Source organism: Cydia splendana, chromosome 1 (assembly GCF_910591565.1).
Source record: "Cydia splendana chromosome 1, ilCydSple1.2, whole genome shotgun sequence".
Classification (NCBI taxonomy): domain Eukaryota; kingdom Metazoa; phylum Arthropoda; class Insecta; order Lepidoptera; family Tortricidae; genus Cydia; species Cydia splendana.
This window is the reverse complement of record NC_085960.1, coordinates 26,115,411-26,128,957: the sequence shown is the minus strand read 5'-3', so window position 1 is coordinate 26,128,957 and position 13,547 is coordinate 26,115,411. Positions and strand designations below refer to the sequence as shown.

Sequence of the window (13,547 nt, the reverse complement as noted above, 5' to 3'; positions counted from 1 at the left end):
TATGCACAACATTGACGATTGATTGAAATATTGCGGTGCCAGTTCCTAGATGTTTCCAATGTATTATTATCATATATCCACACATTGTGAGTTGTAGTAACCTACCGTATACCTAAATAAGTGGCTATGCAACTTTTGCCAGGCCTCGACTTCCTCGGTATCTTATCCTTGCTTGCGAACTGTATACAGTCTATAGATCGAGCGAAAAGAAGACTAGATGTATGCGATTGTTATCAGAAGGGCACGCCAAAGACAAAAAATGACGCTAATAGAAACGTGACGTCATGTCTGACGTCAAATTATAAGTGTCCTTTCGGACGCCGCTTACTTCAAGACGCCGGCAATGGATATTGTTCCATTATTGCTGGTCTAATTTACCTTTTTTCTTTTATAGCTGTTACACAGCTTGATTATATGTTTCCGCCGCTCCCACGCCGTCATCCCCCGCAATGCTACACTCTGAGACCGCGGAGAGCGTCCAATCTCCTTCTGCATATAGGGGTTGTTCTGGCTGGTCGTCAATTTCGTTTCTACACATTAACACCTTTTATAGGCCTACTTGAGCAAACATGGAAAAGGACTTATTACAAGCTTTTATTTACTTTCACCTGACCGTTGTCTGTCTGTCTGTAATCAAATCTTGCAAGTTAAATTTGATCCACTTTCCGGTTTCCGATTGAGCTGAAATTTTGCATGCATGTATAAATCGGATGACAATGCAATATTATGGTACCATCGAGCTGATCTGATGATGGAGACAGGAGGTGGCCTCTTTGATGAAACAACGCAACCTAATCGTGTTAGGGGTTTTTAGAATTGTCTCGATAAGTATTAGTTGTCTGTCGTAACTGTCGTAAGAAAAGTACAGTCAGCGATAAAAGCTTGTACCAAAAATGAAATTTTTGCCAAAACCTTATTTTTAGATTAAGAATCTAAATTGTGTACTTTGACTTAGTTGGGATGGAATCAATTTTATTTTTGTTCAGTCGAATTTACTCTCAATTCTCAATATCATATAGTAACGATTGAAGGTCAAAACGCGTTAACCACCCGAAAGCTATCAACATTCTAACATTGTTTCTAACTTAGCATTTTAGACCCAAAGCAGATGCGACATGCGTATCAATATTATTTTGCCTCGCACCCTTCCTAATGTTTAAAGCTCAAAGGGCTCAGTTTGGGTAAAATAATTAGAGTAGAACCGAAGCGGCAGCCGTCAAAGCCAGGATGCCTTGGCGGCCTTCTGCGGGTTTAGTATTAGTATTCAGTACCACGGTGGGGTCGGTGCCTAAGCGAGGCAATTTACCGCTAACCATATTACAATCATTGCATCAAACATACTCCGGTACTCATTTAGTTACTATGAGATATGGGTATTTGTTTGCTACGAATATTTTTAATTAGGTATGCTCTCATTAACCTAACAGCACAAAACAATTTTCACCACACCAGCTCGGAAAGGCTCTCTTTATTAGTCAAAAACTGATGGGTATATATGTTGCGTTTTATCCACAGGTGTGGCAAAGTAATTAGATGCAAATTTTGAGTTGTTTCCTCATGTAACAGGTGTACCTAATTGATGATTTTGAATGATAAATATAATAATATTCATTTGGATTTGAATTGTAATGTTTTACAGTTAGTATTTTCCTCGCATCGGTGTGGTGGAACATTTAGTGTCCTCTCGGCAGCAAAGTTTGTTTAACCCTCGTAACGCTCAATATTCCACTTTTCGAACCGCTCGCTATATTCTTCCCTTGGTTAACAATCTACTATATTGGGGCATATAATAACTATCTTTACAGTATGTGGTCGTATCAAAACACGCTATATATATGTTCTAATCAGTCATATTCGTAGATTAGTTGTGCATGATTCGTAAACCTTATAGCCTAAGCAAATTAGAAAAATCTGCGGAAATAATTCGTGTAGTTTTGAAATTTGGTACAGGCATACCTTGTGGTGTCCAGATAAACATACTAAAAGTCCCTTTTTTCATATTTTTGCTCATATCTCGAACATCTGTACGAATAGCATTATCATTAAGTTTTAACATTAAATTTCCTACAAATTTGGTTATGTTTATTTTTACTCTGCGATCAATACTTTAGGAGCTGTATAAGCTCCTAAAGTATTGATATGATTGTTATGGAGCTGGGGCTGTTAAAGTTAAATAAGAGATGAAAAATAGATGGTTTAAGAAAACGTCGTTTTTCGTAATTGTTCATCATAAATAAAAATTTTAGTTTAGAATAAGCAAGCTAAGCAACCTGCTGATAAAATATAAAAAAACCGGCCAAGAGCATGTCGGGCCATGCTCAGTGTAAGGTTCCGTAGTTACCCGTTCGTCAAAATAAACTATTTGCAAAAACTCAAAAACTGCTAGACCGATTAGGTTTGCTATATTTTTCCTTGAAAGTCTTTACTAAGCTATGTTTTCGCGATTTTTTTCATATTTTTTGGACCCATGGTTCAAAAGTTAGGGGAAGTAAAGTGTAAAACACAACTTTTTTTCTTTCAGATCGATTATTTCCGAAAATATTAAGTTGATCATAAAAAGGTTATTGAAGACCCGTATTAGAAAAACTATTTTTTTATGGTCGCTCCCCTACATTAACGTGGGGATGAAATTTTTTTTCGCGTCAACCCTATAGTGTGGGGTGTCGTTGGATAGGTTTTTTAAAATGAATAAGGGTCTTTAAGGACCATTTTTTGATGGATTTGAAAAAGGCACCTACAAACCCCCCCCCCCCACCCTCAGCACACCCCCTACCCTCGAGGACTTTTAGTATGTTTATCTGGACACCACAAGGTATACCTGTACCAATTTTCAAAACGACACGAATTATTTCCGCAGATTGTCCAAATACGGCTTAATTTGACGTGGCTATTATTGCAACAGTATAATGCCTACAAATAGTTAAGGGTGCTTCTGTTAGTATTTGGACGTCGAGAATCTTGTATTATTCATGAATAATTCTATTCACAAATCCAAACGGCGTAGAGCTGTAGCTATAAAAATAGCGCAGTGGCGGCAATATAATCCATTATAACAGAAATCGCGAGTGTAATATATTTCTTTAATGGCATTGGCCCTCGTTTAGAAAACATATTTGATGGAAACATGATTTTGGTCTATAAACGATCATTTATACATATACTAAAACGTAACGTGTAGTCGTGTATGATATAACAAATACTCTATAACTTTCAGCTAGGCTAGCCTATTTATATTTAGGTAGGTATAGCAAAATACCTTTTATCAAAAATGACTGCTGGCTAAAAAAATTGTAAGTTATGTCCAGTCGCAAATTAAAAAGATAAAAATAGTGATGCACCGACTATGGATTTCTCCGACTGGCCGACTAATTGGCGCTCGGATGTCCGATTAGTTGGCCGACTAGTATGTATCGCCGCATCTGTATGTATGTATGTATGTTCGCGATAAACTCAAAAACCATTAAACGGATTTTCATGCGGTTTTCACCTATCAATAGAGTGATTCTTGAGGAAGGTTTAGGTGTATAATTTGTTAACCCGTGCGAAGCCGGGGCGGGTCGCTAGTCATAAATAAAAAATCCATAGCATTTTCTTCTCCTCTTTATAATCTCCCATAACATTTGTTAATAAAAAAAACAACGGGACGGGACGGGAACAGGGAGTGCCGGCAGAAGTGAAAACTCAACGACATTGTAACTCAAAATATTAATAACAGCGCCATATAGTGCAAAATGTCTGCAGCACTATGTATAATTGAGGTTAACGCCATCTAGCGTTATATCGTCGCATTACTTGAAACCCCTAAGCACATCACTGTGAGTACTACAGTTATATTAATACCAGTTTGAGGGAAACTCACTAGATGGCATTTAAAAAATCAAAAAACAATGACATTGTCCGTCACACATGACGTCACGCAAGCGCCCTGCGCCGCCTAAACGAAACAGCAGGCTCAGGCATACATTTTAACCGCGCGGTAGAAAGAGAGGGTTACGCCTTACGCCTTACGCTGTGTCGAGTTTAACATTTTTTCCCCACCTCAAAAAGTGCACAGCGCCGCTAAAGTTTTCACTTCAAAAATCTAAATTGTTCTAAACTGTAACTGATAATTTTACTTTTGGAGTTGTTGTTTATCTAGGTAAATGGAATAGGTAACAACTCTCAACAAGTTGATTTAGGTATTTACCTATTTATTTTGCGTAAGCCGTCAAGGCCAATATCTATATGCCAACATGTAAGAATTCTAAACATAGTTGTATACACGTGGATACTTATTTAAATTAAGGCATTTATAATAGAGTGCGTGATTCTTAAAGTAAGCTGATGGTACAGTCACCTGCAATAATATGTTACTCTTCGAAGGCCGCAAAAATATGTGACACGCTCTTATGGCTATACAAATAAGATCGTGGCAGATATTTTTGCAGCCTTTGTTGTGTAATATATTATTGCAGGTGACTGTACGAGGGTCGCACTGAAATATTCGGGAATGGGACACTTAGAAATAACATAATAGAAACAGGCATATAATTTATAAAAATGTAACTCTTTATAAAACTTTTAAGGTATATTCCATTTGGTTGTCATTTGTATTTAAGAATTACTGGCAATTTGAAAATTGTATGTCGAACATTATTTGAATTTTTGGCCAAGTGATTTTTCGGATCATATTTTTAAACGGTTTTCAATATGCCCTCAGCGAACAAATAAAAGTTACAATGGGCTTCTGTTATTTTTTTATGAACTAGAGTTCATCGTACGCTCGTTTGCAGTTAAAATTAAATATGAAAGTCACTTTCATTTTATCCCATGGGTGATCTTAAAGAAGCATGTCATTCCAAAGCGACGTCAAAAATTAAAATCGCATTTGTGCTGTTAATTAAAAAGACTGCCAAAAAAGTTGCATATCGGCAGATTTCGACATTCCTAAATATTCATATGACAACAGTAAAAAAATCTTTTATATATATATATATATGTAAAAAAACTTCAATTCCGTTGGCTACTCCACGAATTTCATACAAAACCACTAAGGCCCCAAAATCGCCATACAAAAAGGACTTTGGGATTATGAGCCGTGTGCATTACAGAATGATTACTTTCAAAAGAAAATTTATATGCGTGGTCAGTTTGAGTTTAAGTATGTATTAAAATAAAGATTGACCGTCTAGATGCGACAGTTTTCTCTATTCCCGACATTTTCAGTGCAACCCTCGTACAACACGAATCTAATATGATAATATGAACAAAAGAGTTCACTTCGTATGCACCCTAAATATTAGGTATTTGACTAAAATAGTTATAAAATATGAAAAATATTGGCTTTATATTTAGTTTACGAGTATGTCCTTTTCCGGTCTTATAAAAGGCCGACCAGTCGCCGACTAATACCGATCATTACAAACCTATAAATTGCTTGTGTTCAATAATGATAATTTCCTAGCTTCGTATTAAAGCCAACAAACGCCTTCATAATCCCCCCCTCGACAATAATGTACTATTTCTAAGTATTTATATTTGGGATACAGATCTATGCTATAAAAATTTAATTAAATACCTACTACCTAAGAATTAATAACCGCGGCAAACATTACGGGATGACTAATTAAAGTAAATCCGGATAAAAAGTTTCAAACCATTAAAATTATGTTGTGATGAGTCAGAGGCCGACAATGAAGCATATCGGGTAGAATAGACATTTATCTTAATTTTTTTGTATTTAGCTTAAGCTATCCAACGCTCATACAGTCACGCGTCTACGACAGATTTTGTATAGCGAGATACATTGTTACGACCTACGGCGTAGCTTTACAGTGAATGATTTAAGATTTTTATTTAGATACCTTGATTAATCTGTTTTCTGTTTGTCCTAGGACCAGAAGATCCGTAACGTGGTGTTGTTCGGCTCGCAGGGCTCGTTGGAAGAGAAGACTGTGACCGTGTGCTATGGAGCAGATTTCGTCAACGTCACTTTCATTAACTTCTGCTGCACGAGGAAGGAAATCGCTCAGGTCAGTTTTTTATTATTTTATTTCGAGGCTATTTTTCTCACTGCTGGGTAACCCTCGTAGCCCTATCCCTTGAAGTCTACTACTATTTACATTTTACATCTACAAGAAAACATCTCATAAGGAAGCAAGGGAAGGAAGTCTCCTCCAAGCTAGCACCCAAGCCCATGCGCTAGGTGCTCGGCCTCAGATGCACACCTTCCCGTCCTTCCCGCTTCCACGGCTCCCGACTCTATAATTCTCGTGCGCAAAGTGTAAAACTTTCCTTAAAAGCGCGGATATTAAAAAGTAACTACATACATTATATTTTAAGTAGATGAGTGCTTTAGTCCTCTTTATACAAAGGCTGTTTCAGTCTGCCGTTTACCGTGTTCCCAGTTTATTCTGGCCCCTAGGGGAAGCATTCAGGAACGGAAATCCTGTACTAATATAATGTTACTGAAACAATATGAATGCCAGTAGGTCGCGCTGTTGTGCTCAAAATCCATTTATGATCCAGACTAAAGACCGTATTTAGTCTTGACTTCTAATTAGAATATTGTACATACATATTGTAGAATACGAGTAATACCTCTGACTACTGGTCAACACGAGAAATCAATTCCTTCCGAAATTCTGGAACACATATTATGGCTCCCCGGCGAAACATTTGGCATACACCTAACTGATTTCTGCGAATTTATTTATGAATATTGGATCCTTGGTTTTCCCAGACATAACTGTAACTGTAAAAATAAATTTATCCTACAAATTAACGTTTTTATGATGTGATAAAAACTTCACAATGGCAATTGTGTGTCAGTCAACCTACGTACCGGACGTGTAGTAGAGTGATAAAATAAAATAATGTTATTCATGTCCATAATTACCAGAATTGATCTTATCACTGATTAATACGCTGGCGCTCGCATCCAAGTGATTTAGAAAATGTTAGGCACCGCTCGGGACTTGGTCTGAAAAAAAATATATCGCTATGAATTTCTTTACTTAAACCTATTGTATTTAAGCTATGTATAATGTAGGAGGAGATGGGGCAGCTTGATACGGTTTTAAAGACGTTTATATAAAATCAAAGACATTTATTATTTTTCAACCTCTATTTATGAATGATGCTCAGATTCTCTAGCTATTTATCTCATGCATTAATTATTAATTAATTATTTATGAACAGTGAATTTATTAACAACCATTAAGCAAATCAGGGAATGTAGAATAATATAATTGCATTGCACAAGTTCATCGAAAGAATTTTTATTCCTCTTATTTTTATCCGTGCGCATTTTATAAACAAAAAACATTACATATTCGCATATTATGGGCATCAACATTTTTATTTTAATGTTATTTATTTATTTATTCCTTAACTTAACACTTAGTTCAGGCTACACGTGTTAACCAGCGGGCTCAGCACGGTTCCATTTTTATCGACTATCACTATGCGCGTCCCTTTCGCACTTACATACTTGTTAGAACGTGACAGGCATGGTGACAAGGGATAAAAACGCGACCGTGCTAAGCCGCCTGGAGTGCATAATGAAATCAAGAAAAATATGTTACTCATTGGTAGAACTCGCAGAACTCGTTGGAAAACCTTCATATCACATGCAATGTCTTTAATGCGCTCCAAGACAACTATTTAAATATTATGCAAAAACTGAAAGTAGCTGAAATAATATGAATATATTATCAAGAAATGAAAGGCCAAGTATCGTTGTAGGTATACCTATACTGAGGACTTTTTTATTTATTTTCCTATACGGGATTTTTTCTCTTGCTAAAATGTTAACCGTCTAATTTACCTTATTGGTTGAGTTGAGAAAATATATATTTTCGAGTCAATCGTAAATTAGCGACCGAGCAAAGACGAGTCTCCTCACCAGATGAGGCACCTCATTGGTTCTTCTTCGACTTCTTATGTGATGTGAATTAGTGAGTAGTCAAAACTCTTTAGTTTGATTCTACAATATAACTGTAACATGTATGTTCCCCGTCCCGTGTATTAATGTACCTATTCCCCTACTGCATATTTGAATGTAGGTATACCTCGGTTATGTCGCCGGTAATTCAAGAAGCGTCGTCTATGTGCACTGGTATCGTCCCGCGTTCCAGGTTGTCTGGCAAACCGACGGAACGTAGTCGCTGCCCGTGACACATTTCACCGCGAATATCGGTGCCACACAAATGTATTGTACAAGAATGTTTATCTGAAATTGCATTGAATGCGATTAGGCGAAAAAATCTCATTAGGGGTGGCCGAAACGCTGATTATAATGCTCAGATGTCGTGCGATATAAATAAATGTACCTACCTATTTGTAGAAATCTTCGTAAAGGCTTAGGATTAGGGTTTCTGCTCGAGAATTCTCGAGGCGAGTAATCTCGAGAAATTTGTCCTTCGTCCAGACGGGAAAAAAAATCTCAATGCCTCGAGAACTCGAGAAAAAAATCTCTTGTGATAAATAACAAGAAAACACGCGTATAAAGAAGTGATGTGTCTTTACTATAATGTATTTCTTTAAGTAATTAAATAAATTTAGGTAAATAAACTTAAAACATTTATTAGTCTCCCAACTAAATAAAAACTGCCTTGATCCGTCCCCTATCGATCTGGCTTCAACAAATTTTCATGTTTTGAAACTTTTAAACTACTACTTTCAAATGTCTAAATAATTCGTCTCGTTTTAGGTTAGTTACTATAATTAGTTTTTGTAGCATTAGACAAAAAGTCAACAATCTTTTATTGAAAAACGCTTTAAAAAATTAGTAACTGTTACTTATGAAAGCAAAACAACATAAATGATCGTATCGTAATTATCGTATATGATATTGTTACATATTTGACGTGACTTTATTTATCAAAAGTGTTTTTCATTAAAAAGACACGTCAAGATGCTAAAAAAACGAATTATAGGGCCTTGTAATGACCAATATTGCAAAACTAGATTACTATTGATAAATCAAATCATTCCTATTTAGCAAAATAGCATAATATTAGCAGCTCATTGTTACGTTGAGTACCTAAGTATGCATATTACTTAGAAAAACTTGATGATAAAATACCTTATTGTGGTTTGTATACATTTAGTGAAATTTGTGAAATACCTAAAGAACACCTTCAGTTGTTGTTGAATATCGATTATTAAGTGCAATTTATGGTCACTAAAAACTGTCTATTTGTTGTATTATTGATCTCACCTACGACTCCTATGAGTCTGATTTGTAGTAAAGCACAATATTTAAAATAACAAGGTGTTTTTTGAAACTCAAAATTTCTCGAGATACTCGAGAAACTCGAGAAATTCTGGTAGAGAATTCCCGTGCCTCGAGAAATAAAAATGGTCGAGAAACCAGAAACCCTAATTAATATTGTTGTCCTACTTGTTCCCCAACTTTTGATCTTTGTCACATGTTTATTTTCATAGTACGAAGTACCATTTCGTAAGTTTCGGCGCGGCCGAAAGGTTCGGCCGTTTTTTGGCCGAAATGAAACCGAAACCGAAACCGAACCTTCGGTCGGACACTAATAAAAATGCATTTCCTAAAGCTTTTTTGGATACAGGTTAAGGTCACTGCGCCTAATTCCTTCGGGAATCGGGAAATTCTGTACGTAGGTACACCAACTGAATATGTGTTTAGGATGAAAGATAGGTAATTAAATAACCATTCTTCTTATACTACTTATACAGGGTGATCAATCCAAATGGGTCAGTATGGAGAAGTCGGAAACTATGAGAGATAGCGAAATCTGTTCTTAGGAACCATGGCTTCGATTTTAGATTTAATAATAATGGCATTCAATTTTTTTTTTTTAATCTATCATACATAACCGGGATTCGAACCTGGTCAATATTCTTGTTGTTTGTTTGTATGGCAACTTTTAAACGATGCGTGATAGGTGGGGGGTGCTCGACCAAATATCATAGAGGGCCCCGAGACAAAACAAACTACATTAAAAAAATTCAAAATGGCCGACTTTTTTTTAATTTTTTCAAGTTGGTCCGAGCGCGCTGAGATTTGGCATGCGGCGAGCCTGGGGGCCCAAGATTACCATGTCAAAAAAATTTTTGGAAAAATCCAAAATGGCGGCGGACACGGGCAAAGTCAAATTTCCAAGTAGGTTAAGCGAGCCCGAAGGGCGAGTTTCAGGCCGGGAGGCCGAAGGCCGACTCCGGCGGAGGGCCGAAGGCCCGGAGCCTCCACCCCGACTCCCAAAACGCGAGGCCGAAGCCGAGTAAACGAAGGCCGAGCTCCGCGTAGGGCCGAAGGCTCGAAGCGTCACACGAAAGGGGGAAGTTGGAGCTTAAACACGACCCAACACTTTTCCTATTGGGAGTCGCGTTTTGGGAGTCGGGGTGGAGGCTCCGGGCCTTCGGCCCTCCGCCGGGGTCGGTCTTCGGCCTCCCGGCGTGAAACTCGCCCTTCGGGCTCGCTTAACCTACTTGGAAATTTGACTTTGCCCGTGTCCGCCGCCATTTTGGATTTTTCCAAAAAAATTTTTGACATGGTAATCTTGGGCCCCCAGGCTCGCCGCATGCCAAATCTCAGCGCGCTCGGACCAACTTGAAAAAATTAAAAAAAAGTCGGCCATTTTGATTTTTTTTTAATGTAGTTTGTTTTGTCTCAGGGCCCTCTATGATATTTGGTCGAGCACCCCCCACCTATCACGCATCGTTTAAAAGTTGCCATACAAACAAACAACAAGAATATAGACCAGGTTCGAATCCCGGTTATGTATGATAGATTAAAAAAAAAAAAAATTGAATGCCATTATTATTAAATCTAAAATCGAAGCCATGGTTCCTAAGAACAGATTTCGCTATCTCTTATAGTTTCTGACTTCTCCATACTGACCCATTTGGATTGATCACCCTGTATATGTTAGGGTGAATAACCTATTTACCTATTATAACATTGCCAGAAAAAAAAAACAAAATATATATTATGTCTATGGGGATTTTCCACATACTTATGGAATTGACTGCACTGACTATAAGCCAATTTGATTCCGGTTTGACTTACACGCGTTTGCCACCTTAATGCCGTTATGTAAGTATAGGTATATTCATACCCAACCGCGAGCACAATTGACATCCGAACTCCGTATTTCCTCTAGTGTAAAAGATCCCTTATACGCCGTTAAGCTGGGATTCATTCATTGTGTTCATTCATTGATCGCGCTAAGCCCCATTTTTCTGCATGGCGGTTTAACATGCGCTATGCACGCGTCCCACATACGTGTGCATATTGTATTGTCATTTAGGTCATTACCTACCGACACGAGCGAGCGTGTCTCAGGGTGCGGGTAATCGTGGTTAGACTTGTTACTGAAGTAGGTACCTAATTATTGAAAGTACTGGGTGCGGGGTTGATAGATTACTACGTTGTTAGTTAGTTAGGTATACAGAATGTCAACTTTCCGACATTAGTCAGAAGTTTAATATACGGAAAATTACAACACATGGTTGTTAAGTAATGACAATAGGCAGCCATATATATTTTCAAACAACCTACTAATGGCCATGATAACAGCGTTGTTTTAATCTTGCCATATATCATTTTCACGGTCATAGGACAACTTAAAGACTGTAAAGCTATCATTTAGTGGTAATACATACTAATACTAAATCTGTTCTGTCAGTCACTAAGCAGATCCTGTTCTAATAATATTATAATCAGTTTCAAACGCGTTGTTATTCGTGTAAATTGTTTAGCATTGAGCATTCAGTCAGTTCGTATATTCCCTGACGAAGGATCGGACTGACGAGCTTGATCGCCGGATACTTGTCTTGATTCTTGCCCGCTTTCTTCTGATTTAATCAGCTAACACACGTTCTAAGATAAGGTCGACAGTTTATTTACGCTAGCTCTGCTACTGGACTGCATTTTTGACACGCAGGACAGTTACTTGGCATGTGTTTGGCATTTAATATATTTTTAGGCGTTATGATATGGATTCTTCAGTACAATTACCTATTAACTGTTAAAGGACAACTTCTAATAGGTAGTATGCGTCCATTTTTATAGTTTATGCTTCGCGCCACAAATTCCTAAACATTGAAAATCATCATCATATATATAAAATTGAAAAACCAGAACGGGATAAAAAACGAGCGAAGAAGAGAGATGGCGCCTTACAAATTTTTAAAAAAGTTTTTGACGTATCTCGAATACAACGCTCGTATGATAAGAAAAAACTGTTTAAATCTATTATCTACATATGAGAATAAAACTGGAACATAAAAACTATCGCTTTCGATGCGTATTTAATTTACAATAAGGAAAAGAAATTTTCATAACAATCTTCATTTTACGACTTCGACCATTTCTCGGGAACTCTCGGTTGCTTTCGTTTGGCGGTGCTACAGATTAGACCAAATAATCCGTAAGTTAAAGTAAACTAAATTATTTTTGTCATGTTGGTATACAGGTATTTCTGAGTTTTTTTACACGTAGTAAAATAAAAAGTGCTGCCAACCTCAACCTTAGTCCATAGCCCATACGAGTGAATGATGCCATTTATGACATATCAATCAATAGTACATTACTACAGAGGCTGGGAAGTAAGGGGTTGCCGGCCGAATGCATATAGACGGCCGAACGTAGTGAGGCCGGATAGTTATGAGGCCGACAACCCCTTTTCACGCCGAGGTATGTATAAACATGCAATGAAATAATAATAAAAATTGATGATGCTGATGATTGTTTAATGTCCTAATGTGATAGGTTATTCAGTGCGTGGGGTTCATAAGGGGAACGAAAATTTTATTATTTTTGCGCTACGACGCACGGTTTAAGAGCATTATAAAGTATTTTTAGTTTTTTTTTTATCTTTTTTTTGTTGTTGTTTTTTAAATATTAATTAGGGGTTTCTTACAGAGGAACGAACATTTTATTATTTTTGCGCTACGACGCATGGTTTAGGAGATACAGCCCTATAATTTATTTTTGTTTTTTTTTCTTTTGTGTTTTTTTTAAATATTAAGGGGTTTCCGAAAGGGGAACGAAAATTTGATTATTTTTGCGCTACGACGCATGGTTTAGGAGATACAGCCCTTTAAAATATTTTTTTTTGCTTTTTTTTTTCTTTTTTTCTTTTCTTGTGTTTTTTTTAATGTTATGAAGGGGTTTCCTAAAGGGGAACGAAAATTTGATTATTTTTGCGCTACGACGTACGGTTTAGGAGATACAGCATTATAAAGTTTTTTTTGTTATTTTTTTTTCTCTTTTGTGCTTTTTTTTTAATATTAATTAAGGGTTTCTTGCAGAGGAACGAACATTTTATTATTTTTGCGCTACGACGCATGGTTTAGGAGATACAGCCCTATAAATATTTTTTTTGCTTTTTTTTTATTTTTTTTCTTTTCTTGTGTTTTTTAAATGTTATTAAGAGGTTTCCTAAAGGGGAACGAAAATTTGATTATTTTTGCGCTACGACGTATGGTTTAGGAGATACAGCATTATAAAGTTTTTTTTTGTTATTTTTTTTTCTTTTTTGTGTTTTTATTAAAATATTAATTAAGGGTTTCTTACAGAGGAACGA

The 13,547-nt window shown here is 36.8% G+C and overlaps 1 protein-coding gene across 1 annotated transcript in view; it reads left to right on the top strand.

Moving 5' to 3' along the window:
• Positions 1–13,547, top strand: part of LOC134797954 (1-phosphatidylinositol 4,5-bisphosphate phosphodiesterase classes I and II) — an 85,008-nt gene that overhangs the window by 16,090 nt on the left and 55,371 nt on the right. Inside the window, exon 3 of the mRNA XM_063770296.1 lies at positions 5,874–6,011. Within this exon, the coding sequence (XP_063626366.1) occupies positions 5,874–6,011 (138 nt within the window). The remainder of the gene's footprint in view (positions 1–5,873; positions 6,012–13,547) is intronic.